At 35.9% G+C, this 27,709-nt stretch overlaps 3 protein-coding genes and 1 non-coding gene across 5 annotated transcripts; 1 reads left to right on the forward strand and 3 right to left on the reverse strand.

Annotated features, from left to right (window-relative positions):
• Positions 1–1,032: 1,032 nt before the first annotated feature.
• On the reverse strand, positions 1,033–8,181 carry LOC110797306 (fimbrin-2). The gene is made up of 14 exons (XM_022002410.2): positions 7,844–8,181; positions 7,583–7,753; positions 6,705–6,946; positions 6,427–6,598; positions 5,774–5,812; positions 5,517–5,585; positions 5,310–5,426; positions 4,713–4,924; positions 4,186–4,341; positions 3,805–4,004; positions 3,561–3,718; positions 3,135–3,231; positions 2,112–2,203; positions 1,033–1,478 (listed from the first exon to the last, which is right to left on the reverse strand). The coding sequence occupies exons 1-14, from the start codon at positions 7,931–7,933 to the stop codon at positions 1,299–1,301; spliced, it is 1,995 nt and encodes a 664-aa protein (XP_021858102.1). The 5' UTR covers positions 7,934–8,181; the 3' UTR covers positions 1,033–1,298.
• A 3,777-nt stretch (positions 8,182–11,958) lies between these two features.
• LOC110797307 (protein PEP-RELATED DEVELOPMENT ARRESTED 1, chloroplastic) lies at positions 11,959–22,949 on the reverse strand. Of its 2 annotated transcripts, none has more exons than XM_022002411.2 (9): positions 22,594–22,949; positions 15,985–16,140; positions 15,575–15,643; positions 15,290–15,460; positions 13,425–13,568; positions 13,168–13,320; positions 13,014–13,079; positions 12,826–12,885; positions 11,959–12,592 (listed from the first exon to the last, which is right to left on the reverse strand). In XM_022002411.2, exons 1-9 carry the CDS (start codon positions 22,888–22,890, stop codon positions 12,548–12,550), a joined length of 1,161 nt encoding a protein of 386 aa, XP_021858103.2. In that variant the 5' UTR covers positions 22,891–22,949; the 3' UTR covers positions 11,959–12,547. The 2 variants fall into 2 exon arrangements, with proteins under 2 accessions (XP_021858103.2, XP_021858104.2); XM_022002412.2 differs by having other exon boundaries at positions 13,177–13,320; positions 22,594–22,948.
• Positions 22,950–22,996: 47 nt separating this feature from the next.
• On the reverse strand, positions 22,997–23,069 carry TRNAK-UUU (transfer RNA lysine (anticodon UUU)). Its single transcript has one exon. It is a non-coding gene; the product is annotated as a tRNA-Lys (tRNA).
• Positions 23,070–24,608: 1,539 nt separating this feature from the next.
• Positions 24,609–26,274, forward strand: LOC110797308 (uncharacterized protein At5g48480). Its single transcript, XM_022002413.2, has 2 exons — positions 24,609–25,020; positions 25,761–26,274. Exons 1-2 carry the CDS (start codon positions 24,752–24,754, stop codon positions 25,975–25,977), a joined length of 486 nt encoding a protein of 161 aa, XP_021858105.1. The 5' UTR covers positions 24,609–24,751; the 3' UTR covers positions 25,978–26,274.
• The last annotated feature ends 1,435 nt before the right edge of the window (positions 26,275–27,709 follow it).

The raw sequence follows: 27,709 nt of genomic DNA on the forward strand, positions 1-27,709 counted from the left end.
AATGAGGAAAATTTGCAATACTACTTTAATTAAGTTAGGTTCTAGTACCACAAATTCATCGGAATTCATCTTCTAATCAAATGTTAAGGCTCCGTTTGGTAGGGTGTAAAACGTTTTCATTGTAAAATGATTTTTCATAGAAAACATTTTCAAGGGAAAACACAATTACAAACTAGTTTTCCTTTGTTTGGTAACTTAGAGGGAAATGGGAGAAGATGGTGAAGATTGAGGGGAAGAAAGGAGAGGAAGGTAATGAGGTAAGAAAGAAAAGTGGTTTCCCTCCCTTTCAAATGGAAAAGGGTTTTCCACCATTGAGGGAGTCATGGAAAATTGTTTTACATCCCTTACCCAACCAAACAACGTAAAATGAATGAAAAGGGGAAAATCATTTTCCATGAAAACGTTTTACGCCCTACCAAACGGAGCGTAAATGTAAATTAAATGTAACTGGATCAAGCGCAAGAGACATCAAATTAACAGGAAAACTAAAAGAAGATAGAGTTCCAAAAGGTGAAATAGGCTGATCGGCTGCTTGCAACTGCTAGTGGGCTCTTTTTTGGGTTGATGTAACCAAGCGTTATTTGCTGTTAATCTTATGCAAAGTAGTGTAGTATAGATTAGATTAATCAATGAGCCAACTTAATTAGTGGTTAGTCAATGTATGCTCCATATAGATATTTTATCAACTTAATTAGTGATACCCATAATTCAATATTCTAATTTCTACAAATGAGAAACTGATAAGAATGTCAAATATCTTCTCATAATAAACCATCAACCAGTGGCTCATTCGCATCGAAAAAAATCAACCACTCATCATCTATGTCTTCTTATAAATACAATTGACTCGGAATCTTCTCACACAATACACGATAACTCTATTATCATAAATTTTCGTAATGTAAGGTTATGTCTTAATTTTGTTTCCTTTTTAACTGAATACTCCTTAATAACAGCCTTGAAATAGAGAAAGTGAAATTGACGTAGATTCACTCATAACCTGCGTTTCATTCTATCGCTTCAAATAAAACATTATTAAATATAGAAAAAAAAATCTGTATAAGTCTTGTAGCATCCATTACATTACATGACTAAACATAAATGCTGACTATTCACATGTAATTTAATTTCTTTTTAGAAATTTGGTTTCATAGATGTTCACTCCCTATATGAAAAAGAAAAGAAGAAAAATAAAACTTTTGGCGGGAGAATTTAAATAATGAAAAAAAAAGAGAAAAAAAAAACAGATCAGGTGTATTTTAAAGGAACTTGAGTAAAAGTTCCCATATACATATTGATCACATATATACATCTAATGATGATTCGGATGCAGCATCATCCAGTGTCGAATTCGACATTGTTTCCGACTGACTTCCATTCTCACTGTCTGAAGAACTGGATGACTTATCTTCTACAGGTTGATTCAAGCACCAATACATTATGCTTGCTGTTAAAGTCAGGATCATCTTTTGGTTCACCTGATAAACATGATGCACGTATTGATTAATCATTAGTTAATCGAGGTTGATTAAGTAGAGTTATTCTAATGATTGTTTGATCCAAGCATATTTCATGAAACTTATTAATCATAATCATCATCCTATACTACATCTTTTGGTTGACCTGATAAACTCATAAACATGATGCACGTATTGATTAATCATAGTTAATTGAGGTTGATTAAGTAGACGTATTCTGATAATGAAATGTTTGATCCAAGAATATTTCAAGAAACTTGTTAATCATAATCATCACCCTATACTAATTAAGAAGCTGTATTCAACAAGACGGATCCACTAACATACAGGCTAGAACATGATGTTAGATTAGCTACCAAGATTCTACACTAATGGTCATTTTTTTTTGTGTTAAAAATACTGAAGCAACAAGGAAGATTGTTTGATCCAAGCATATTTCAAGAAACTTATTAATCATAAGTCATAACCATCATCCTATACTAATTAAGAAGCTGTATTCAACAAGATGGACCACTAACATACAGGATAGAACATGATGTTAGATTAGCTACCAAAATTTTACACTAGTGGTCATTAGTCTTTTGTGTTAAAAATACTGAAGCAACGAGGAAGACATCAATGAATGTCGCGTACCTCAGTGATGTCGTCAGGAAGCAAAAATATCGAACATCCAAGTTTCCTCGCGATACTGATTATATAGGAGGCATTCATCTTTTTCTCCTCGTCTGAAAATAAGTCCAATTTGAAATGTCAATTGGCTAAAAGACTTAAGCTGAACATGCACATACTTTTAGGATTTATTCTGGATGTATGTCATGCAATACAAGACATTTATCCGAATAATTTCTATTGCAAATATAAGATGGTATAAAAACTTAAAACTCTACTTGCAGAAAATGATATCAGGAGAAGTCATGGGAAATTATTTAATTAAGTTATAGAAGATATATACTTGGTAGATTTCAGCTGACTAGCTAATATGAGAAATATTTTCGAATTTTTCAAGTCATTATGACACAGATGCACAATTGCATTTTTTTAACATTGCAGGCTAGCCATTTTCCAATTTCTAGATAGAACTCAGAAGGAATCGTGATCAAGCTTCAAAGCCGCGTATGTCCTCTACAAACTATATGATGTATCTGTAAGACAACTTAAATGTGAAATTTTACAAAAGACAAGAAACCAGTTTGAAAATCGCCTGATTACTTAATACAGAGTAAACCACAGCAGATCCTCCTTAACTGAGTACCATATCCTAAATGTTGCTTTAGCAAGCTTATGATTTTTCTTTGTTGAATCTGTTTTTCTATGGATCTAGACAATTATTAGGTAAAATTCACAGTTCTACATATTCTGTATTTCACTGACAGATTTCTCAGACAGTCAGGAGATGAGTTACTGATATAAATTGGCCTCTATCAGGTAATATACTAATGAGATACTCAGAAAAGAGCTCTTGAATTCCACCTTATTGAACTTCTCTTGTTTTAAGATATAGCAATGCAATTATTCAAGTTAGTATCTTATGCAACCAGAAGAAAACAAGGTCAGACAAGATAGTAACCAATGAGTTTTGAGAATCTTTCACGCAACTAAACACAGTTCGCAACATGATAGGAAAACCAAGCTGTGATAAATTCTGGAAGTGCATACCACTTATTCCCTTCGTAACAAGGCTCCAATTTACTACTCTTGGCTGAACCGCACTGAGAAGCTCAAGGAAAAACATGCCATTTGATAAACTCTTATCCTGTAAAACATTTCATCAAGCTTTAGAAGCTACCAAGCTAACGGTGTGACTTTCATGCATAAAAAGACATTATTAAACTAAACACATAAAACTCATTTCAGCATCGTCTGTGAATTTGGACTAGTGCCTGATTGAAAAATTATACTTTGTGATAAAAGTACACAATAAAGACAAGATCAGCTGAGTGACAAATGGATCAACCTAAACATTATGAAGTTTGACTTGGGACTAGGGCAAGGCCCTCTTTAGCATTGTGGTGATAATGTTGATGGTAAGAGTAATAAGAATGTTCCATCAAAAAAATGAGGAATAAGAATGGATTTCTATACCTTAAAACTTTTCATATGTGACTGCCCTCCGGAGTTTTTCACTTGACTGTTGGCCCATTCTAGTATATCAGCATCAGTGATTTCCTTCCCATGAGAATGGAACCTTAAGTTCCTTACGAGTTGGATCATGTGGCATCGCATTAATTGCCACAAGTAAGCTGAAAAATATGAAATTCAGAATTATATTATAGTCCATTGTGTAAAGTATATTGCATTATTCAACTAATGAAAAATTACCACATACCTAAAATCAACTTTTTATTTCCTTGCACAATATCATTTCCAGCAATATTGACCAAAGAGAACTTCAATTGCTTCCCAAGTTTTATTGCATTATTACAATTCTCAACCTTTTTAAAAGGCATCTTGATGGGTGGCTTATTTGCAATCTTCCAATTGACAATCCTTGGTGAGACCTTGTCCAGTGTCTCTAAGAGTATCCATCTACAAGCAACAGGATTCAGAGTATGATATAAATTACAGATTCACATGTAATGGAGCAACTACATAATATGCATTTCGCTTAAAATAAGAAATTAAACAAGTTTTAGATGTTTTCTCCATCAGTGTTTTTTGTGTTATATATTATCCTATATGGAGTAATTGATTGTTAGATTGTACTCACCCATCCCTTAGATCTTCAAATACATTGTCTATGCATGTTGAATTGCCAAGACTATTTAACCAAAAGCGGAAAGCTCTTTCTTCCCGTGAGACTTGAGCATCATCTGCTGAAGTTTCAAGAAACGATATGTTTTTTGTTTGGGTAGACAGCCCATTCCTGTCACAGAAACAGTCGATAATTCACAAATATGTTCCTCTTGTTTCACCAGAAGGATAAAAAATATGAAAAGTAAACATACACTATTTTAGCAAAATGCAAGCAAATACTTCATATACAATATATCTGTAAATGTCAATATAATGCACATGACCACTGAATTTGAATCTTGTCCTTCTAAGTTTTAACTCTTATTGCAAGGCTCACTCATCACTCATCAGAATACCAACAAGGTAAATAGGTACTTGCATAAAAAAGACATGTAATGATGTATTAAAAAAAAAACATTTAAGAAAAAGGGTCATGATGCATTAGAAATTTAAAACTACAGAATGGTCCAGAATTATTAGTTTGAAAGTATCATTTCTCACCTGTGCTGAAATATGTGTGCAACAAAGGCAAGGTTGAGATTTGGTGAACCTTCCACTATGTCCTTAGCTGTCAAGTATCTTTTGCAGCCCATTTTATCAGCATGTTCAAGTACTAAATTTGCTTTCTGTAGAGGATCCTTTACTGTCAATGTCCTTGGATTACTGTGCTCTGGGGCAAGGACGTTTAAAAGATGAGCATAAGCTTCTCCATCCTACAGTAAGTTTTCACATTTTATCAGCAACTCTATAAACAAGTTACTAAGCCATCTCTTGGGGAAAAAATAAATCAGACACAAAATTGTCTCATCCAGTATATACAATAACAAAGTTCAATTGCAAGAAACACCACACCAAGAGTGTAACAAAAAATCCAAGGGTCTATCCGACTTATATTATATAGAGAAAAAAAAAATCCAACCATTGACCTTTATATCAGAGGAAAAGTTGGGGAAAGAATAAATCAGACACAAAATTGTCTCATCCAGTATATACAATAACAAAGTTCAATTGCAAGAAACACCACACCAAGAGTGTAACAAAAAATCCAAGGGTCTATCCGACTTATATTATATAGAGAAAAAAAATCCAACCATTTACCTTTATATCAGAGGAAAAGTTAGTGACAACTTTCTTGTATTCTGACTTTTTTAGTTGGAAGTTCATCCATCTCAACAAGATTTTCTCTGGTGGAAGACTCAGCAACTCTTCTGCGTCCTAAGAATTTGAGAAACTTAAATTAGATATTGAGACTAGAATTTAACATTCTGATGTAGAATCTGAGTATCAGGTATGGAAGAAACTCACCTCACTGCTGTCCACTAGCTCAACCAACTGAGGCGTTTTCTTTAAGTTGAGGTCTGCCAAAAGTTGTATCTACAAAAAAACAATGTATAATGAGGTCAATGTCTGATTGTAGGTGTAATGCCTGTATACTATGCATTAGCTATCAACTAAGAAGTATACTTCTTAGTTCAAGTGAAAAAGGAGCATTTTTTATCATGGTTATGAATATATATATCTCATGAACACTAGAAGACAACACTCGTATGATAGATTCCTACCTTGATGATTTGAGCAATTAATCCCACCACAAGATGACGCTGTAAACAAACCATTAATGATATCAGTATTTCTTGTCAAAACAATGCAACAATCAGTAAAATTAAGATACAGCCAACAACATAAGATTTATTATACATCATGAAAAAAACAAAAACAAGAAAAAAAGGATTCAGAATATTAGAAGGATTGGTAGACTAAATGTCATTTGTCTGTGTACCCTAAATTCTCAATCCTTTCATAAGCTCAACTTCTCAAGTATTACAAACTACGGTTGTATGCCTAAGTCAAGCAGGTGACAGTGTAGCATGCATCGGTGCATGTGAAACAAAGCAGCACTATTTTCGGATTCATATAGATAAAATTTGGATAGACCACAGTTGAAAACTTGAAATGTCTGTTTTATGAGATTCAGCTTCTTCTAAACTAGTTGCAACTTGCAAATATAGCAAGGGTTTTTCCAATCCATGACCATGATAGTGTCATCTTTTCTGCATTCTTTTCTTCAAATGGATATCAATGGCTATTGACTCATCTTGAATTTAGACCATTTGTAACAAGCAGAAAAACTCTTCTTATTATTGGTAAAATTAGCAAAGGCGAGAAGATGAAATATACAAGTGAAGAATACTCTCAAAGAGTGAATTCATCTTACCCTTCCTTCAATGAAATCTTGTGTACCAATATTAACCACTGTACACCCAATAGCCTTAGCTGAATTAAGGCATAGAGTGTGGTTTTCATTTCTTTCCCACGGATTGAGCAATCTCTTCATGTTAACAGCACGTTCATCAATCGTCCCAGGAACAGCAACATTGATAAGTTTACTGCATTTTTTAACAAAGCTAATTTGAAAAACTTGCCACAATATCAAAGGTAATGAATCCCAAATGAGAATTGTAGTACAAATGTTAAGAGGGTAAGAGTATTAACCATAAAAGAACACCATCCTTAACAATCTCAAACAAATCATTGGTTGAGGGATCAATAGGAAGGTATTGCTTCAAGAACTTGTCTTCTCCAAGATAATTGTTGATATGTGAGACATATGACGATTTCTCTGACTCGCTTATTGTATGAAGCAATGTTGTTGTAGCAGCCTTAAGAAAGGCTGATGAATTCTTAGCTGGACTTCCCATTTTTGAACTTGCATGTGCGTGCAGTTTCAAATACACCTGTATTCACCCACAAAGCTCTTCCTCTTTTAGACCACATTTTAGTTCTCCTTACTTTAGACTAGACATAATTATATCTAAGGGAAAGAAAAAGATTAAGACAACTTCACTGATTATAATACTCCCTCCTTTAATCTCAGCTCAATCAAGCTAACCACCACTCCCTCCTTCCGCAATCAATAACCACGTTGATATTGTAACTTAAGCTAATAATCCGACAACTAAATCCAGACCGAGGGAGTAACTAGCAGTACTGTATCCTAAACATTTCAATTTTCCAGTATCCAATTGATATCCAGATTGTTTTTACATCCTTCAAACTCAGCTCGTTCAAACTAATAAGTAATAACCACTCCCCCTTCCCCGATTAATAATACTTTGATAGCGTAACTTAAACTAATAATTCAACAACTAATTCAGCACCGAGTACTTTATCCTAAACATTTCAATTTACAACACAGAGGATCATCATCATCATTTTTCTAATTTTCTACTCCAAAACAAACATTTAGTTGGATAATCAACCAAATAACCATTTGAATCATGTGTTAAGCTCCTAAATCAGTGATCATAAAAATCAGACCGAATTTAATCTCCAAAATATTGAAACAGAAATTTAAAAAATGAGTGACTTACCCTAAGAAAGAGCTCAAAATCAACCTCATCACTCATCTCCTGATAATTACTCCGTAGAAACGAATCTCTCTCTTCTTCAGTCAAATTCTCTCCAACAACTTTAAGCTTCGACATCTTCGACGACAAATCGGCAAGAGTAAGAGGTCCACTCTCTCTCCTAAACGTATGGTACTGCATTCAACAACGACAAACAATCATAACAAATTAACACTTTATTATTCAATTTAAGATCTGAAAAAACTCAGATTAAGCGAGTTAAACCTGAGATTTCAATGTCCGAAGCTCGACTTGAGTGAACTGATTATGGAGCCATGGATCTGAACACAGAATTCCGATGTATCCACCTGTCATTGATGAATTAGTTGAAGGATTTTGATCGAATTTGTGGAGTTGTGTTCTTCGTTATCAGTGATCAGTGGAGAGGTTTCTCTCTCTTCACTGCAAAGTAAGGGAGGAATGAGAGGGAGAGGGGGGGAAGAAGGGAGTAGGCCGTAGAAGCAGAGCTGTCAGAGTTGTAGAGCAAAAGCAGTTTTTTTTTGTTGTTGAGAATTCAAACTATGACTGATTTGCCCTCCCCTCCCTCGTTTTACCGTTGGTAGGAGGAGGGTTGTGCTCGTTAATTCAAATTGTTTTGGACGTAAAGATTATGTACACTATTAAACAATGTATTTTCTAAACTTACGAGCCTTCTAAATTATTACGAAAATAGAGATGTTGCGAAATTCGTTGAATTATTTTACGTTATAATCTTCATTTTTCGTGGATGTCAACTAGCTTAGTTGGTAAAGTCTTGAGAGGTGGTACTCAAGACATGAAATCGAATCTCGTCTACATCATTTATTGATTTGTCCTTTGTGGCTCTCTCTACACTAAAAAATAATAATCTTCATTTTTCAAACACAACTATCATTTTATGTATTCCGCAGTAGCTTAGTGGTTACTCTATATTATCTTCAAACATAGTCTTTGTATGATTATATCATGTAGGTATCGTACAAAGATATACATAGGTGATTGTATTCCTTATATTCTACTGATAATACTCCGTAAAATTTTAGAAATGACTAATATTGAGATAGAGACTTGGCACTAGGGCACTAGGTCAAACTTTGTCATATGCGGAGTACTCCATATGACCATTAAAACGACGTATACCAATGTAAAGATGTTGAGAACTTTTATACTAATGCACAGCTAACCTTTATTTAATTATGATATGAAATACCCACTACGAGTAGAAAATAGATCCTATTTAGATTTAGGCAATATGAGCATGATGAAAGATGATGATTTCAAGTTTGATCCATTTAAATGATGGGGATTAAAGGTGACCACTCAGTCGACCCGAGTTACGACATCCTTTGACCTAGGACCGAGCCAGGTTGGTTGGCCTTGACCCGCCTTGGGATTGGTTATAGATTTATTGGGTTTGTTGGAAAGATCGGAAGAGGATTTGGGTGTTAATTTATTTTAAAAAATTGTGTAATTGAACAATTATGACCAGCTTCGTTGGTCAAATTTTTAGCTTGCGCATAATTCACGTAAAATTGAGCACATCGTGCTAGTTTAAGCGGGTCGTGGGTAACTCGGCCCAGTGGCCTATAAGGGGGGAGTGTTAAGGGTCATTTCACATACCCTGTTATACTCGTATCACCTTACTGCATTACTATATGATGGCGAAACACGTGAACATAATGAAACTTTATTATGTATGTATAAATGCATTTAAAAATTAAGCAAGCAGGGCATGTGAGAAGAAGCTTACTTTTATTTAGGGGTAGGGAAGGCTTAAGGGGGTAATCTTGTCATTTCAATAACTGAGGGCCCACTTGGAGCTAAAGAAATGTCTCTACTTTTTCAAAAGGTTTGAAAAACATGGATAACCCAACGGCTACTTTGTTTGAAAGGTTCACTATTCACTAGTCACTACTACTAGTCAATAGTAATAGCTATCACCTGCCTCTAAATTATTGAGTTTCAATTGAAGTTACAGATTTTGGACTGCTCGATGTTCCATGTTCGTTTAATAGAAAAACTATGCCACACTCGAAAGGTTGTTTATTCATATGCCAGTTTAAAAAAATATTGTAATAATTTTAAACTATAATGGTACTCCTATTATGTATGAGATCTCTATAAAGATATGTTATATTCACCTTACGTAAATTAAGTTTCGTGTCTCATAAGTTCAAATGAGTTGCAATTAGATCTGATTAGTTCACCTAAATTTCAAGTACTTCATGTAAGTTGACTCTCTCGAGTTTACTTTATTGCAATCAAGTCTGATAACTGATAAAGTCCAATAAATTTCAATTAGATATGACCAGGTCCAATAAGTTTCAATCAGGTCATATCATATCAATCACGTTTAATCACTTTCAATAAATTTAGATAAATTCAGTTCAGATAAGTTAAATAAATTTAATTCAAGTAAATTCAGATAAGTGCAATGCAGATAAGTTTTTTCCCCTAATATTGCAGAAGATTTCAATTGGCAATAAGAAAGCAAGAACAAATAGCTAACGTAACTAGCTGTGAGTCACTAACACTTTAAACAGGCCAGGCACACAAATGGATCAAAAAAGATGGGGAAAAGAGGATACATAAACAGGTAGGCCTTTGGGGAAGTGGGCCCGTCCATAGATAAAGGCAAGCAAACAAATATGGGCCTTATTAGAAGATTTGCAAGTACCACAAATCAAAATCCCAAATTAAGTCGGTAGGGTTAAGTTAATGAAATACTCCTTTAATTATCTATACCTTGGTCCTCATTTAGTTTAAACCATACAAACTCTCAAGTATGTTTGTTAATTATTATAGCCCCACTCTAATTTATATGAATCTTTGGTGTTGGTTGACACTTCATAGAATTGTGGCCCTCTCGTGAGGAGATGATCCTAATGTTTTTCCATTACTTAAGGACCCGTTCGGTATCGTTTTTTGTTTTCAGTTTTCAGTTTTTCAAAAAACTAAAAACCATAAAAGTAGCTTCCATTTTTTGTTGTCATTTTCAAAATCAACATGATTACTATAAGTATGACTATATTTTAGTTCATGGTTCAATCTAAATCTTATGACTTTCAAAACTAAAAAACCAAAAACTGAAAACTGACAGTGATACCGAACGAGCCCTTAAAATAACGAATATTGAATTGTCCTTGGTTTTTTTTTAATTGAATCGAAAAAGTTAAGCAAGATCGAGTAATTTCACACTATATCAACTAATAATAAACAAATTAACAACTACCTAGTTCAATTGTATAAAGAATTAGTTAATACCATAAGCATAAGCGTGCTAATTATAATTATTATACTAATAGTGTGTTCTCTAAAGATATTATGTAGGTATAAGTATTTGCTGTATTTAGCAATTTGCAACTTAAAATCCCAACAATAGAAATCATTAGTGTGGTTGTTAATATTAATAAGAAAATGAGGTGATCTATTCTTCAATTGTGGACCTCACTTAACCACATGCATTTCTGATCCTTGTAATTGAACACTTGAAAGCATCATCATTACTCACTGATTCTGCTTACATTATTCATAAACCTAATCTTTTATTCCTGGTTTATTTGCTTCTCATTCAACTTTGCTCACTTATTGGTAAAGATTGTACACCCTTACTTCTCAAATCTTCTACGGAATCGGGTGCACCATAGATGTACTGGATAGAATATATGGACCACCCGAGAAAATCCACTGTAATAACATCAATACCTAAATATGTATTCCGTATTCAAGATAGATGTGAGGCACATGCACGTGAAAAAGGAAAGAGGGGGTATTTAGTTATTAACACAAACACCAATGTTACCCTATTTTTGAACGATATGTAAGGTGATAACTATTCGTGTTCAGTTTGAGTTTGAGTTTGAGAAAAAACTCAAACACAACCAGTAACATTTACATTGAACTTGCGCCAAGTTTCGAGCTTTTTCTTGCTAGAAATTTTAAAGTGCATCAATTCTAAATTCAACGAGCACGTAATCATTTTGATTTTAAAATGTTTGCTAATAACTTGAACTTCTCAGTTCACAAGTAGTGTTTAAAAATATCATGTGCTGGAAAAGCACGAATCCGAAGTCCAAACTATCACCTTGATAGCAAATTAACAATCCATCATAAATTCATAATTCATAATTCATAATTGATAAATCAACTTTGGTGATTCAGTCACCATCAAAATAATCCAATTTGCGACAACTCTTTCAAGGTTGCTTAAGAAGTCGACTATGTCAAAGTCACGAAGAAAACGCTTTTATCAAAAAGATTTCAGTAGAAATGTTGATAGATTTATATATACAGTAATCCAAATACTCAACTTGAAGAAATCCGACAACAAGAACATAAAGAACCAGAATTGAAGATTGGAATAACAGAAAACTCCTCTATTTTTATCAGAAAACGATATTTCTCAAGGAAATACATGCCTCAGAACCTTAGAAGTACAAAACTTTAGTTCACAAAAAGGAATTCTATCATCAGACAAAGACGGTGACAGGGCGGACAACGCCACTGATAAAGAACATTACTTTTCTTCTTTAAGAGCATATAATTGCCATGAACAGATGTGAACAAGCAATCCAGCTTCCTACGTTTCTACGACTACATACACGTGTCAATACACCTACATATTTCATCCTACCTACCCTACCGATTTTTTCTATAAAGGTCGTGATATGTAAGATGTTTTTTTTAAGGTGAGAAGAAGGGATCCTAGTCACCCTACTGAACAAGCACCAATCACAGGTTACCAGCCCAGCTGCGCAGGTCTTTGCTATGACCTCAAAAGTCACAGGATGAGTTCCCCACCAACTCCACCAACTGACATGAGTGTTTGATTGCAATAAGCTATGTACAATTAATTTATTAAGTTTTGAATATCATGTACCTTAACTAGTAAAGATGGAACAAAAATTCACTTCAAACTGAAGAACCGTAGCTGCAGCAATTGAAGAAGGCTCAATATGCTATCTCTTCAAGTACTTGAAGTGTTTTTTGGTGCACCTGGTGCATGAATGGTTTCAAAGTGAGCCAAGATTCTTTCCACATCATTAAAGGGGATTGGAAAATTAAACATAACGAATAGCAAAAAGATATTAACATAAAGTCGGGCAGGAAATCCTAGGTTAACATGTGAGAGGGAAGGAAGGAAGCATAAAAAGAACAACATCTTTTAGCATCTTGACTCGAAATGAAGACAAAATGAAAACAAAAATGAAGGGAAAAGGCAAGTTTACCCATTCTAGGTGCTGTGCAGTGATGCCTGAGACATTTCCAGCATATATTCCTCCCAGTACCTGATAGAAAAGAGATAAAGGTGGGTTATAGTCCATCTATCATCTTTTTATGCCACAAATACTTCTTGTTAGCTCTTATTCATGGTTTAAGAGATACTAACACATATTTAACAGTTAATCACTCATACCTTCGTTACAGTGTCGAGAAACATCCCAGGACGAACTGGAGGCAGTTTTCCCCCAGTTGAGCTTTCCTGAAACAATTTTCACAAAATTGGCCGTCAACCAACTGACATGGCACATAACAAAGGAAACTGTCCCATAAGGCAATAACCAACTAACCATACTTACTCTTCCTACAACTCCACTAGGACTGCCGTCTTTTTCAGTGCTCGGATTATCTGTTCCTTCATCCTTGCCTTGCATTACATTTTTAATCATCTCCAGAACCGTTTTACCAGGTTTTAATGCAACCAGCTTGGTCAAATAATTAACCTGAATTTCACTTACATTCATGAGAAAGCTCTGATCATAGGAAGATGAGAAAACAGTGAAAAGGTACATGGAAAGCTGTGTAAGATGCCAGAAATCTGACAAACCTCTGCTTCAGGGAGAGTATTGAAACCACGGTCATTTCTTTCATCAAGTATTCCACCTCCCATCATGTTTCGGGCTTCTTCTCTGATTAAGACAAGCCTGGCAAGCAGCTTTCTGTCGGGAACAACAGGTCGAGTTTCCATTGTCTGTCAAAGTTAGTAACATAAGTATTACGGGTCTGGTGATAAGGTAAACCAAACATAAAAACTCTCGTCAGAAAATCACTAATGATCTTGCATGAAAGGACTGAAAGTTGCAAATATCTAATTTGTATGAACATCAATACACCAAGGGAGTTATATATAATCAAATATTTTTATTTTTCGTTGGGGGGTTGAGGGGTGGTGGATATGCATCAAAAAAATTTATTTTCCATTCAAGCACAATCATGTCTCATTTCTCATCATGGCAGTGCATAGGAAACTAGGGAAGGTAGACAGGAAGCAGTTGAATGTCACAGATTCTACAGGACAGACAATCTCTTGTATGGTTGTATTCATGTTTAAATCTTGTATATTTGTTTGTTTTACTGATCCAAGTCATCAATATATGGCATTCCAAGCTCATTTGTATAATCCATTGACATCCATAACAAGTATTTCGTAGCTATTAAGCTGACAACGGCCTTTTTGCTTTCCTACCAAAACAATAATAGTTAACATGTGCGAAGGAGAAACGGATGATTTAAGACATATATATGACACTCTAACCTAGATAAAAGAACAAGAGAGAAAAGCTCAATAACATAAGATATACTTTGTATAAACTATAAAGGAGTATTATAATGCATATCGCTTTAGTGCCCTGTTAGACAAAGAACTTCCACTGATTTACTTACTCCGGTTAGAGTAGCGTGGTAGAACTGTGGTAACAAACAAGATACAGGAAAAGCCATTTCTCACAGCCTAATGCATCGTAGACAAAGTGCCAACAACACACAGATTTAACCTTTTTAACAAGAAAAAGGGATTGTATTAACAGCACAGTAAAAATAAAAATAAAAAGGAGTACAAGCAAAAGAGGACAGTCTTTCCTCTAAAACAGGAAAAGTACATTACAAAGTAACCCAGTTCCTTTGGACCTCTCCAACCGAGAAATCCTTGAAAGCCCCCGTCCCCGCTGCCTTATCCCATAATGACAGCAAATAAGTGAGTTTGCCCCAAAACAAATCAAGAGACAAAGAAAGAACACGCGAATAGACCTAGGAGTTTCACTCCAACCACACATGCCACAAAATTGCCATGAAAGCATTGATCCATAACAACTTCTCCTAACGCTTACCAAATCCCCTAAAATAAATCTGTAGCTAATCCAAAATCACTAAAAGAAAAACCCAGGATTCCTTATGCAAGTGAAACAACCAACCTCCGCCCAGTGTAAAAAAACATGTGAGCAACGCACAGGTTATCACGTATGAAGGAAGACATGTCTAGCTGTGAAGGGTCAAGGTTCAAAAGTTTGGTTTACTACAAGGATATAGTTGCCGGCTCTTTCACTTGTGTAACTGTATGTCAATTTATAAGCACAACAGTGAGATACCAGCACGAAGCCACTAGTTAAGAGCCAATTCAAATCGCCAGTCAGTTTTCTGAATTTGGTTTTGAGATTCAAAACTGAGAAAGACGTCTACTGAACCATACATGTACTACTTTTATGAAAACAGAAAACTATGAACTACTTTTACTGGTTTCCAAAAGCTTGTTTGTAATTCCTTAAAAATAAATACATATGACAATGAGCAAGCCCGATATTAATGAGATGCTGATGTCTCCAGCATGAATAAACACGGGACTTCGCCACATCTGTAGATCATAGCCAAATCTCTCAAGAAAACAAAAAGAGGTATGGCCTATGAAGAGTGATTTACCTCCAATAAGTCATCAGCCTGATTTGCTATATCGAGAAGATTAGCACCAGGAAGGTGAGCTTTCGCTCCGTTTTCACCCTTAAATTCTCCACCTCCAGCAGCCACTCGACGTAGCAACTCATGTCTGCTCTCCTTCTGTGGAGTTCTACAAAGCAGTCCAATCACTTGTACCTAGATATCAAGCAAGGTTTGTAATATCCAGCAAGGTTTGTAACGAAATGCATGTACATGAAGATAACCACCGTGAAGTAGTGTTGAGAGCACAGGCTAAGAAATCATTCTCACATGTGGTGGGCATTTCTTCGTGAGATGGGATAATACCGTCTCCTTGATGACCTCCAAAAGCGACTTGCGCTGACAAGCAACATATGATATTTTAGCAAATCTGCAAATATATATATTCAATGCCCTACATATTACTGGTTTTTCCTCTTAGGGAAGAGAAGAGGTAATACACCATGCTTTCTTAATGCATCATATTTCTTATTTACCTACTTCTAACATTTTCAGGTTTTCCTACACTGAAAATGAACCTGCACAATCTCTTCTTGATATTACATATGAACTCTTAGAATAACAGTATCCATGATCTGTTAACTATTTGGTTGGACTAGTATATTGGCGATGGTGGATCAACTTGAAAAGCTGTAACGACAATAAAACCGACATGAAGGGAAACACATCTTAACCATTACCTTGTCATCCTGGTCCTTATCAGCTGTTTGAATCATGTAATCCAGAGCCATCATGAACCCAGACTCCATCTCATCAACCCTCTTCCCAATAACTCCTTGTGCAGCCAATTGCACGGCAACTTCCTCAGATGCTTCATCCATGTACATATCCTCTAGCTGTACCCATATCAAATGCACAATAAGCAAGGTAATATTCACATTACTGATTACTTACACACCATAGATACGCGTTACTCAGACTTGTATAGTTTGATCAGTTGATGCACTCTTTAGATTCTTAATCCTGATAATCGTAATCGTGAAAATACTAGAATCCGATATGGCATCGTAATTTAGGAAGTAACAAAGCTTTACTATCTGTTGGTGATCACACTCCTCACACTACAGCTAACCTTCTATTGACTTGTTTACATCATGCAGCAAGCAGTGAAGCACGCATCAATACCCTTACAACATCAGCTACACCTGCTCAAGTCTTCTAGAAGAATCCAGCCTAACTGCTTCCCTTAATTCTAGGGTTCAGTTAGCATTCTGTTAGACTTGTATTAAAGCTGTTAGATTGTATCCATTCTGATGTGTCAGAATGCTGCCTTCTCATTGGTTAGAACACGTATTACTACTGCTGTATATAAATGAATCATGCTGTAATAATCATTCATTCAATAAGAAACACAATTTTATTTCATCAAACTCTCTCTCTCTTTATCTCTTTCTTCTTTCTGTTTCTCAATTCAGTGATTGTCTGTAGACAATCATAGTTTAAGAATCACCTAAAAGGCTGATTCTAACATGGTATCAGAGCAAGTGATCTATTGATCCTGCTACATTTGTTCGTTTGATAATCAATCTGAATTTTACAGTTGATTTTGTTTCCAGAAAATTTAAAATTCAACTACAATGCCTGCAGATCAGCAAGATCATTCACTAAATCCTAATTCTGCTTACTATCTAAGCAACAGTGATTTGAATGCCACAAAATTAGTGAGCATTGAATTTGAAGGACAATTTTTCAATGACTGGAAACGATCTATGATGATTGCTCTTTCAGCAAGGAATAAGCTGTGCTTCATAGATGGCACTCTCAATCAGCCTGCAGCAAATTCTCCAAACTACAAATTGTGGTGCAGATGCAATGACTTGGTGATTTCCTGGATGCTAGCCTCACTTGAGCCCAAAATAGCAAGGAGTGTTTTGTACTTGAAGACTGCAAGAGCAATTTGGCTAGAACTGGCTGATAGATATTGTAGAGAATCTGGTCCACAATTATTTTCTGTTCAACAGCAGTTGAGTGAGTTGACTCAAGGAGAAGATGAAGGAATTGCTAGCTTCTTTACGAAGATCAAGCTGTTTTGGGACCAACTTGATGCACTTGAACCTCTACCTACATGTGTTTGTACTGGTTGTAGTTGTACATTGACACAACAGCTTCTCAAAACTCAACAGAATCAGAGACTCATTCAATTTCTGATGAAGTTAAATCAAAAGTATGAACATCCAAAGAGCACTATCCTAATGATGAATCCTTTGCCTACAATATCAAAAGCCTATGGCCTTTTACTCCAAGAAGAACAACAGAAAGAGCTGCATGATATCAAGCATCAATCACATTCAGAATCAACTGCTTTCAATGCCAGAAGGTTTGATCACAAACCTTATAAACCTCAGTACATACCTCAATCTAGTCAATACAATTCTGGTACTGGATATCAAGCTGCAGGAAATATAAATCAGTACAGAAATACAACAAGGAACAATTTGTTCTGTGATCACTGCAAGATGAAGAATCACACCATTGATAAGTGCTGGAAGCTACATGGATATCCTAAAGATTTCAAAGGAAAAGGGAAAAGAGTAGCAGCAGCAGCTTCATTGGATGAATTTCCTACCAAAGATACACAAGCTGAGAAAGAACAAGGAGTGGTTCATGCTACTTTCACTGAGGAACAATACAGTCACCTGATGCAGTATTTGAACAACAATCAGGTTGCTAACCAAGCTGAGAATTCTAGCTCTCACTCACTTGGATTAGCAACAACCTCTCACAAAGGTACTTTTTGCTTGACTGCTAATTTTAAAAGAACATGGATTCTAGATAGTGGTGCCAGTGATCATATGTGTTCTGACTTGTTATTATTTGATTCATTTGAAACTGTGAAAGATAATCAACATACCATAACCATTCCTGATGGAACTGAATTGCCAGTTAAACACAAAGGCATTATTCATCTAGGTGCAGGCATTACACTCAGAGATGTGTTACATGTTCCAGAGTTCCATTTTAATCTGATCTCTGTGTCCAAATTGTGTTATGATGCTGGCTGTTCTGTTTCTTTTACAAATAATGATTGTTTTCTTCAGGACCTTTCCAAGAGCAAGCTTATTCTGCTTGGTAGGTCAAATAAAGGACTGTACAGATTAAATGATGAATTGTTAGCTTCACACAAGATCTTGCTTCACAATAACTATGCACTTACAACTGCTGGATCAGCTGCTGTTCAAGAAGCCAAGTTATGGCACCTTAGATTGGGCCACATGTCATTTGGGAAAATAAAAAGTTTAAATGGAGTTGATGTTCCAGGCTGCCTAGCAGAATCATTTTGTCAGATTTGTCCATTAGCAAAGCAAACTAGGTTTCCCTTCACAACCAGTTGTATTAAGACCACTAAGGCATTTGAATTGCTACACATTGATGTATGGGGACCTTACTTTACTCTTGATTCTTCTAGGTGTAATCAGTTTTTAACAATTGTTGATGATTATACCAGAATGACCTGGACTCACCTTATGAGAAATAAAACTGACTCATTGAAGATTATGGATCAATTTCTAAATTATGTTGAAACTCAGTTTACTTTACAAGTCAAACATATCAGATCAGATAATGCTCCTGATTTAATTGAAGGAGGAATGAAGGATTTATTTCTTTCTAAAGGGATTTTACATCAGAAAAGTTGCAGCTATACACCTCAACAAAATGGTGTTGTTGAGAGAAAACACAAACATCTTCTTGAAACAGCTAGAGCTTTGTCATTTCAATCTCAACTTCCTGACAAATACTGGAGTGAGTGCATTCTCACTGCAACATATCTAATCAATAGAATGCCTTTGAAAAGCATCAATTTCTGCACACCCTTTGAGAAGCTCTTTAACAACAAACCTGATTTGTCTCATCTAAGGGTATTTGGCTGTCTCTGTTACATCACAACACCCAAGATCAACAGGAATAAATTCAATCCTAGAGCAGATCCTTGTGTTTTTATAGGATATCCATCAGATCAAAAAGCATACAAAATCCAAATCCTTAATCTGGCCACAAATAAGATTGTCACATCTAGAGACATTGTTTTTCATGAGAAACATTTCCCATTCCACTTTTCTCCAACACCAACCACCACCTATAAGAATCAATTCTTCCTACCAGTGGCTACAGAATTCACTGACTTGTCCACCCTTCCTGTTTTTTATTCAAATCCACCTTTTCAATCTTCTGATTCTACAACCACTCCTGACACAATATCTCCCCCTCTATCACCTACTTCTTCCCATTCCTCTCATCCAAATTCTATACATTCTACTTCTCCATCTCCTACTCCTAATCTCATATCTTCTACTGGTTTTCCTTTTCCCCCATCAAATCAATCCATGGAATTTCCAATTCTCCCTCCTAGAAAATCCACTAGACAAACTAAACCACCATCTCATCTCAAGGATTATGCTTGTCCTCAAACCACCAGACACTGGTGTAATATTGTGGCTTATGACAGCTTGCCTGCTAAGCACAAAGTGTTCATTGCTGCACATATGAATCTTGTTGAACCTACTTCTTACTCAGAAGCTGCTGCAGATACAAATTGGGTTACAGCCATGGAAAAGGAGATTACTGCCCTTAATAACAATCACACTTGGGATTTTGTTCTTCTTCCCAAAGGCAAGAAAGCCATAGGCTGCAAATGGGTTTACAGAATCAAGAAAAATGCTGATGGTTCACTTGAAAGATATAAGGCAAGGTTGGTTGCAAAGGGTTTCACTCAAAAGTTTGGGATTGATTATCATGAAACATTTTCTCCTGTGGTTAAAATGTCTACAATCAGATGCTTAATATCTCTTGCTGCCAGTAAGCATTGGAAATTATTCCAGCTAGACATCAATAATGCATTCCTACATGGCAACCTTGAAGAAGAAGTTTATATGAAGGTCCCTGAAGGTGTTAGTGCTCCTGTTGGTCATGTATGCAAGCTCACCAAATCACTTTATGGTCTTAAACAGGCATCCAGACAATGGTTTGCCAGACTTTTGAATGAACTTACCACTCAAGGTTTCAAACAGTCAAAAAATGACTATTCTCTCTTCATCAAGCATGATTCTACAGACATCATAGTGGTGGCAGTTTATGTTGATGATATTATCATCACAGGTTCTAATGAGGACATCATTACTGAGTTAAAAAGACATCTACACCAGACTTTTAGCATCAAGGATTTAGGGCTTCTCAATTACTTTCTTGGTATTGAGGTTTGTCACACACCAGATGGCTATATTCTCACTCAAAGGAAGTATACTAAGGAGTTGTTACAAGATTGTAAGCTTGACATTACCAAACCAGCAGTCACCCCATTTCCCTTGAATCTTAAGCTTTCCACTGATGGTGATCTTTATGACAATCCAGAACTCTATAGATGTCTTGTTGGCAAACTTAATTTCCTCACTCACACTAGACCAGATTTGGCTTTTGCTGTTCAGTCATTAAGCCAATTCATGCATTCACCCAGGATTCCACATGTTGATGCTCTCTCTCACACTTTGAGATATGTTAATCATACAGCTGGTCAAGGTATTCTTTTAAGAGCTACTGACAAGCTTACTTTACAGGCTTTTTCAGACTCTGATTGGGCTGCTTGTCCCACAACAAGAAGGTCTGTTACTGGCTATATTCTCTTACTAGGGAATTCTCCTATTAGCTGGAAATCAAAGAAACAATCCACCATTTCCAAAAGTTCATCTGAGGCTGAATATCGAGCTATGTCCCAAGCTGCTGGTGAAGTTTCTTGGATTGTTAGGCTTTTGGAAGAGTTAGGTGTTACTGACCTCCAACCTGTTCAGCTTAATTGTGACAATCAATCTGCTTTGCACATTGCCAAGAACCCCATCTTTCATGAACGCACCAAACATATCGAAGTTGATTGCCACTTTACAAGAGATAAGGTTCTTGAAGGTCTCCTACAACTAAGTTATCTCCCAACACAGCATCAGTTAGCTGATATCTTTACTAAGGTCCTACCTAGTCCTCAACACAGAACACTTTCATCCAAACTTGGCATGATACATGTCTCTCCCATCCCAAGTTTGAGGGGGGGTGTTGGTGATCACACTCCTCACACTACAGCTAACCTTCTATTGACTTGTTTACATCATGCAGCAAGCAATGCAGCACGCATCAATACCCTTACAACATCAGCTACACCTGCTCAAGTCTTCTAGAAGAATCCAGCCTAACTGCTTCCCTTAATTCTAGGATTCAGTTAGCATTCTGTTAGACTTGTATTAAAGCTGTTAGATTGTATCCATTCTGATGTGTCAGAATGCTGCCTTCTTATTGGTTAGAACACGTATTACTACTGCTGTATATAAATGAATCATGCTGTAATAATCATTCATTCAATAAGAAACACAATTTTATTTCATCAAACTCTCTCTCTCTTTATCTCTTTCTTCTTTCTGTTTCTCAATTCAGTGATTGTCTGTAGACAATCATAGTTTAAGAATCACCTAAAAGGCTGATTCTAACACTATCAGTGAAGGATTTTTAGGGTTCGAACAATAGCGTTTCTTGCAATATGACAATCACCTAGGTTGAGCTGAAATAAAGGCAATGCTTATCAAATCTTGACCAATAATACCAAGTTCCAAAACCTAAAACGCAAACAACAATCCAAACATCTCTTAGGTTATTTTTTATTTTACCAAAATCATACACCAACTAAGTAGGACGGCTACCAGTTTGAAGCAACAGTCGACGAAACAACCGTTATCACAAATTCACAACGCAAGCGGTAAGATACTGATTCCTCAATTGCATAGTTCTCTATCCCAATTTCCATCGCAACCAGCGTTACCTAATTCTTTAATCACGAACCCCGAACCGATAAGGCGAATTATAACATAAAAATGGTACAATTTTGGTCTAATTCAGCAAATTAGGTAGCGAATTGTGAACTCGTAGCCAATCTCATACGAGTGAATTAGGTAACAGTGAACGCAACCATCAACGAAACAACCATTATCACAAACTCAGCTACAATGACTCATTTCAGGGTTTAGGGTTTAAGCAGCAGAAAATATGAACTTATCCCATCACATCAAATAATACAGAACACTCATACAACTTTTCTCACTCATTCAACTACCAAATTCAAAACTCCAACCAACAAACAGGCTTTAAAAAAGCATCACATACACAAGAATTCACTCATTTGTCAGCAAACCCAACAAAAAAATTAGAACAAAAAGGAACAGATAGGAAAACAAATTATCTAACGGCTCGTTTAGTGGCGGTAATGGAAATATAAATACATGTAATTTCGCAAACAGCGAAAGCAAAAGAGTACTCACAAGGGTGATCATTTCTTGAAGAACGGAAGTAACTTGCTCCCCACCTTTGAGAATTGCTTCATACTGAGAACTGTCTGGTTTCTCGTTAAATTGTTCCTGTGTTGTTTTGGATTCTGGGTACCCACCACCTACTTCATAGCTGCTACACAAAATCAAATTAGCTCTTTTCTTGCTATATTTTCTGGATTGTGGGATAAATTGGGATGAAGGGGGTGAGAATTGGAAGAGTTTCGAAGGTGAGGAGAGAGAATTTGTGAGTAAAAATGGCGGGTTTAGTGGAGAAGAAGACGAAGCCATTGTTGAAACTGCTGGGTTTTTGGCTTAATCTGAGGAGAGAGAAAGTAAAAGGAAATGGATAATGGGAGCGGTTTTATTGTCTGAAAAATGGAGATTCAAAATAAAACGCCGTCTGTGGGACTCGAACCCACGACCACATGGTTAAAAGCCATGCGCTCTACCATCTGAGCTAAGACGGCAACGTTGTACTTTTTGGAGAACTTGGTTTTCGAAGACAATATAGGAAGTGCTGCTCTTTGCAGCTTTGCCTCTAAGGCAAGCTCAAGTGGAAGCCCGATGAGATGGAGAAGGCCCAAGCACCTTTAAGAAAGAGGGATAGAGAAGATCATAGAGTTATTCCGAAACTCTCGAACCTCGATGAGTAACTCGGGTTTGAATTCAGCTAAAAGTTGTATGGAATAGCAAACAAGAAGTAATAAGACTCGGGGTTTGAATTCAGCTAAAAGTTGTACATGGTAGCAAACAAGAAGGAATAAGATTCGGATTTGAATTCAGCTAAAAGTTGTACGGAGTAACAAACAAGAAGAGACTCGGGTTTGAATTCAGCTAAAAAATGTACGGTGTAGCTAAAACTTGAGTTTGGAAAAATTACGTTTTCAATTGACCATTGCAGTGCAAAAGGCGTGTGCAACTAAGTCAAGCATGCACAATTTATGTCACGTCAACGACAAGTGTGCATGATTATTTTGCGTATTGCTTGAGTTATACGCACCAAGATTTTATTTTACCAAGATGATACACGTATATATCTAGATTTTTCATAACGATATATGTACATTTTTGGGGGGTTAACAATCAACATATGTACATATCATGACTATATTTTATCATTTAATGAATCTCAAATTCATATCATAAATTTTCAAAATACTGAAGTAAAAAATGAAACAAGAAGCACATTTCAATTGACGTTTGATTTGGAAAAAAGGGCATATGACGAGTCATGAATGCACGATTTATACCATATCACGTCAATGATAAATTTGCATGACATTGTCTCGTAATCTATATGCATAATACTTACAATTTTTTTTTTTTTCTATAGGATACGTGTATCAAGTTTTTTTTTGTAGATGATACATCATACATGTACCAACATTATAATCCATGGTTCTGATTATTTTTTTCTATAGGATACATGTATCAAGTATCTCGAGTTCTGAAAAGTTCAATAAATGTTAAGGTAAGATCATTTGTGATTTTTTATTCATGTATTTTCAATAAAAGGTAACGACTCACAATTATCACAATAATATTAAATCTACCATAAGAGCATATTGAACTGCCAAATAAAAAAAAAATTATGTTTCGTCCTTTGTATTTTAAACTTATGAATTATGACCGAGTCTCGTCTATAACTCTATATCACCCGTTTTTTAAAAGAAGTATGGAGTACTCAACAGAAGAGGGGAAAATTTAGTACAAAACCTGTATGGACTGAAATTTATGGCCCAGAAGGGGAACAAGCCCATCCAAAATAGCCGTTTGCAAAGGTGGGGCCCATCCTGCGAGAAAGAACCCAAAGGGGTAGGTCACCTACAATAAATCACAGTCAGTGATTTTAAAATCTACTCCACTCTACCGAGGGTAAACCCAGTAAATTCAACAAAAGGCCAAGGATAAAAAAATAAAATCATAAAATACCTGCATAAATTTCTAAGCAAAAAACAGACGTTTCCTCTTCTCCGCTTCTATATATACCCCACACAGTTAGCCCTCACATCCCTCGTTTATCCATTTCTGCTCACCACTTTTTCCTCTCTCTCCATTTTCGTCTTCCTCTTCTCCTTCGAGTCCTCTTTCTCTCTCCTAGGGTTAGGGTTTCTGCGCATTTTTTTCATTCTCTTCCAAAATTTCGGAGATGGCGACAGAGGTTAAGAACGGAGCTGAGAAGAACGGTGCTGCTGCAACAACTGTTGCTTTCTCGGCGTTCAAGCTACAACTTCAGGTTCTAGCTCCTAAGGCTGCTGATGCTGTTCAGTTCTACAAGTCTGCCTTCGGCGCTGAGGAAGTCAGCCGTGACATGCACCCTAAGAGGAAGGCTGAGCAGGATTCTCCTCTCGTTCTTTCTGTTGATCTCAAGGTTGGAGGCTTCGTCTTCTCGGTCGCTGACCTTACTGGTGACTCTGAGTAAGATCTCTTTTCTCTCTGCTCTGTTTCCTCTCTTCATTTCGTTTTCTGACATATATTTGCGGTTTTCTGGTGATTTGTGGCGTAGTTTGCTTGTTGCATATTATTTGGTTGTTGATGGAGTAATATTTTAATTTTAACTATTATTTTCTCCGTTAAGGCGAGTTATTATGCAGATAATTTATTTTCTGCGTTTCATCTTTGTTTTAAGGTTGCTTGAGGTTTATGCATGATTATTCTGGGTGATTCGCTTTTTCGTAGATTAATATTCTCAGCTGAGCATGTTAATTGTTTATTTTGCAATTATTCTCAGACTTATTTCTCAATAATTTGCTCATTTCAACGTGTAAATCAAAGAATCAACAAAGTTATGTGACTATTTGTTGTTGCTGCTTTATTTCATTTGTGTCTATATTTTTTGTTTAATATCATTATCACTCCGTCAGTGTAGAAATCGCTTTTTAGAAAGTGACGTTTCAGCTTTGTTTTACTTTTGATTTCTCAGTAATGATTTTAACTTCTCTTTTACTCCGTATCTCTTTACCAAATTTTTATCACTAATACTTTAAAATGAAACTTCTAATATTTCAGATCTGCAGATTTTCAGAATGGAAATACATTTTAAAATAGTTTTACTTACTTTTTTTTACTCGTTTTTATTTTGTCTGATCTCGTTCTCTGTCTTATTCGTACAATTTGTTGTTTCCAAATTGTAATAAAATTTTATTTAAAAAATGTAGGGTGAAAAATGAAGGAGCTGCTGGCGTTGTGTTCTGCTTGGAGACCGATAACCTGGATGGTGCCCTTGCTGCTGCAGTCTCTGCTGGGGCCGTGGCCGAAGGTGAAGTGACAGAGGACGAAGTTGCCGGGCGCGTGGGCAAGCTCAAGGATCCCTTTGGCTACACTTGGGTCATCTCTTCCCCTGCTGCTAAGAAGCCTGCTGACGTCGCTGCCTAAATCACCGTCTGATCTTGATAACTTCTGACATTAGGTCTATTGAATTCTGGAAGTACTTGTTATTAGTCGCAGTAGTTAATTAGCAGTAAGTAAGAAGAAGAAAAAAAGCAGTAGATGAATGAACAGTTTTAACGGTGGTGGGTGTTCATAGCTTAATGCTTACGACTCTCTGGTTGTCCTAAAATTCATTTTGAATTTTGAATGACTTTTTGATGGAGAAAATACTTTTGTATCAACCGGCAGTTGGCGGTCTCTCTTTGGCCGTGATTTTAATGGAGTAGTAATGTTTACCGGTTACTTTTTGTTTGTCTCCGTTAATTTTCCGTTATGATTCTGTTAGCATTCACCTATCTTGAATTCTGTTTGTGCCTTTTTGTTAACTGTGTGATTAGTTTTGGAATCAAAGCTTTGGTAGTGGAAAGTTTTACGGGGAAGTGTAATTAAATGAAAATATTTAATTGAAATTAAATTAAATAATTAAGGATGATTCGAATTCTGTTTTTGTCCTGTTTAATCGAATCGTCGTTGAGCGTGACAAGTCAGATATTAAAACTTTATGGGGAAGAAGCAGAAAAAACAGGGATGGGAAGAAGGTGTACGACAACAAATGAATGTGTGAAACATGTCACTTGTTTAATCAATTTGATTGGCTGTTTTTTTAGTTTGATACAGTGGTCCCCATTCTGGGGTGTACAGTGTTTTGTGATGGGTCGTCGTCCTTGCTCTTCTGCAAGTCCCCGGCCTCACCCGCACTCTAGTTGTACGGTACAACCTCTTTTCTTTACAACTTGTACAACTTGTACCCCATTCAATTCGCCTTCATTTTGTACAAAGGTTATTTTATTTATCACCCTTCCTATCCTCATCCTCCCATAATCTCATTGCAATCTTTCATCTGAAAAAAGAATCATCCAATTTATGATTGTTTTTGGAAATAAAAAAAACCCAAGTTTCCGAGTTGGGATTGGAATGTAACTTCATGGTTTTACTTTTCTTTGTGTTTGCTCGTAGGAAATTATTTCCTACAAATTTGTACACGAGTTACTAAAGTGAGGCTATAAGAAGAGAGATAAAAAAAATAGCATGTGAAAAAATGTAACCATTTAAGGTAGAGAGCAATATCAAAAGGACATTAAAAAAGAATACTCCGTTACAATAAAAAAGAATAGGACGGAATATGTACTTTTTTTTAAAAAAAAAAATAACAAAAGGAGTTGGGATAATAATAACAAACTTAATAGGTTTAAATTTATTTGAAGTTGACCACTTTTTTTTGGTTAGTGAAAACATTTTTTTATACTTCTATATATATACTTCTTATATACTTCCGGCTCGTTTGGTATGAAATGTGGATAGGGATAGGGAAAGTATGATGGGGAGTTCATTAATTTTATCCCTATTCCTTTTTTGACATGGTAGAGGATAAGGATAGAGATTAAATAATAAATTTACTATACTACCCTTTTTAAAATGGTAGGCTAAAATCATATCAACCTCTTTTCTTTACCTATTACCTTTTTTTTTTTTTTTTTGAAAGGACCTACTACCCCTTTTAATGAAGGGTAAATTGTCTTTTAACATTAAAAGGAGAAATCCTTCATTCCATACCTCCTCCTATGCTGGAACGTAATGATAGAGATAAAAGCCCTATTAGTCCCTATCCCTATGACCCTATCCCATTGGCGGTGCTAGTAAGGGTTCAGTGGGTTCAACTACATAACTGTTCTCTTGT

This window comes from Spinacia oleracea, chromosome 5, assembly GCF_020520425.1.
Source record: "Spinacia oleracea cultivar Varoflay chromosome 5, BTI_SOV_V1, whole genome shotgun sequence".
NCBI lineage: Eukaryota > Viridiplantae > Streptophyta > Magnoliopsida > Caryophyllales > Amaranthaceae > Spinacia > Spinacia oleracea.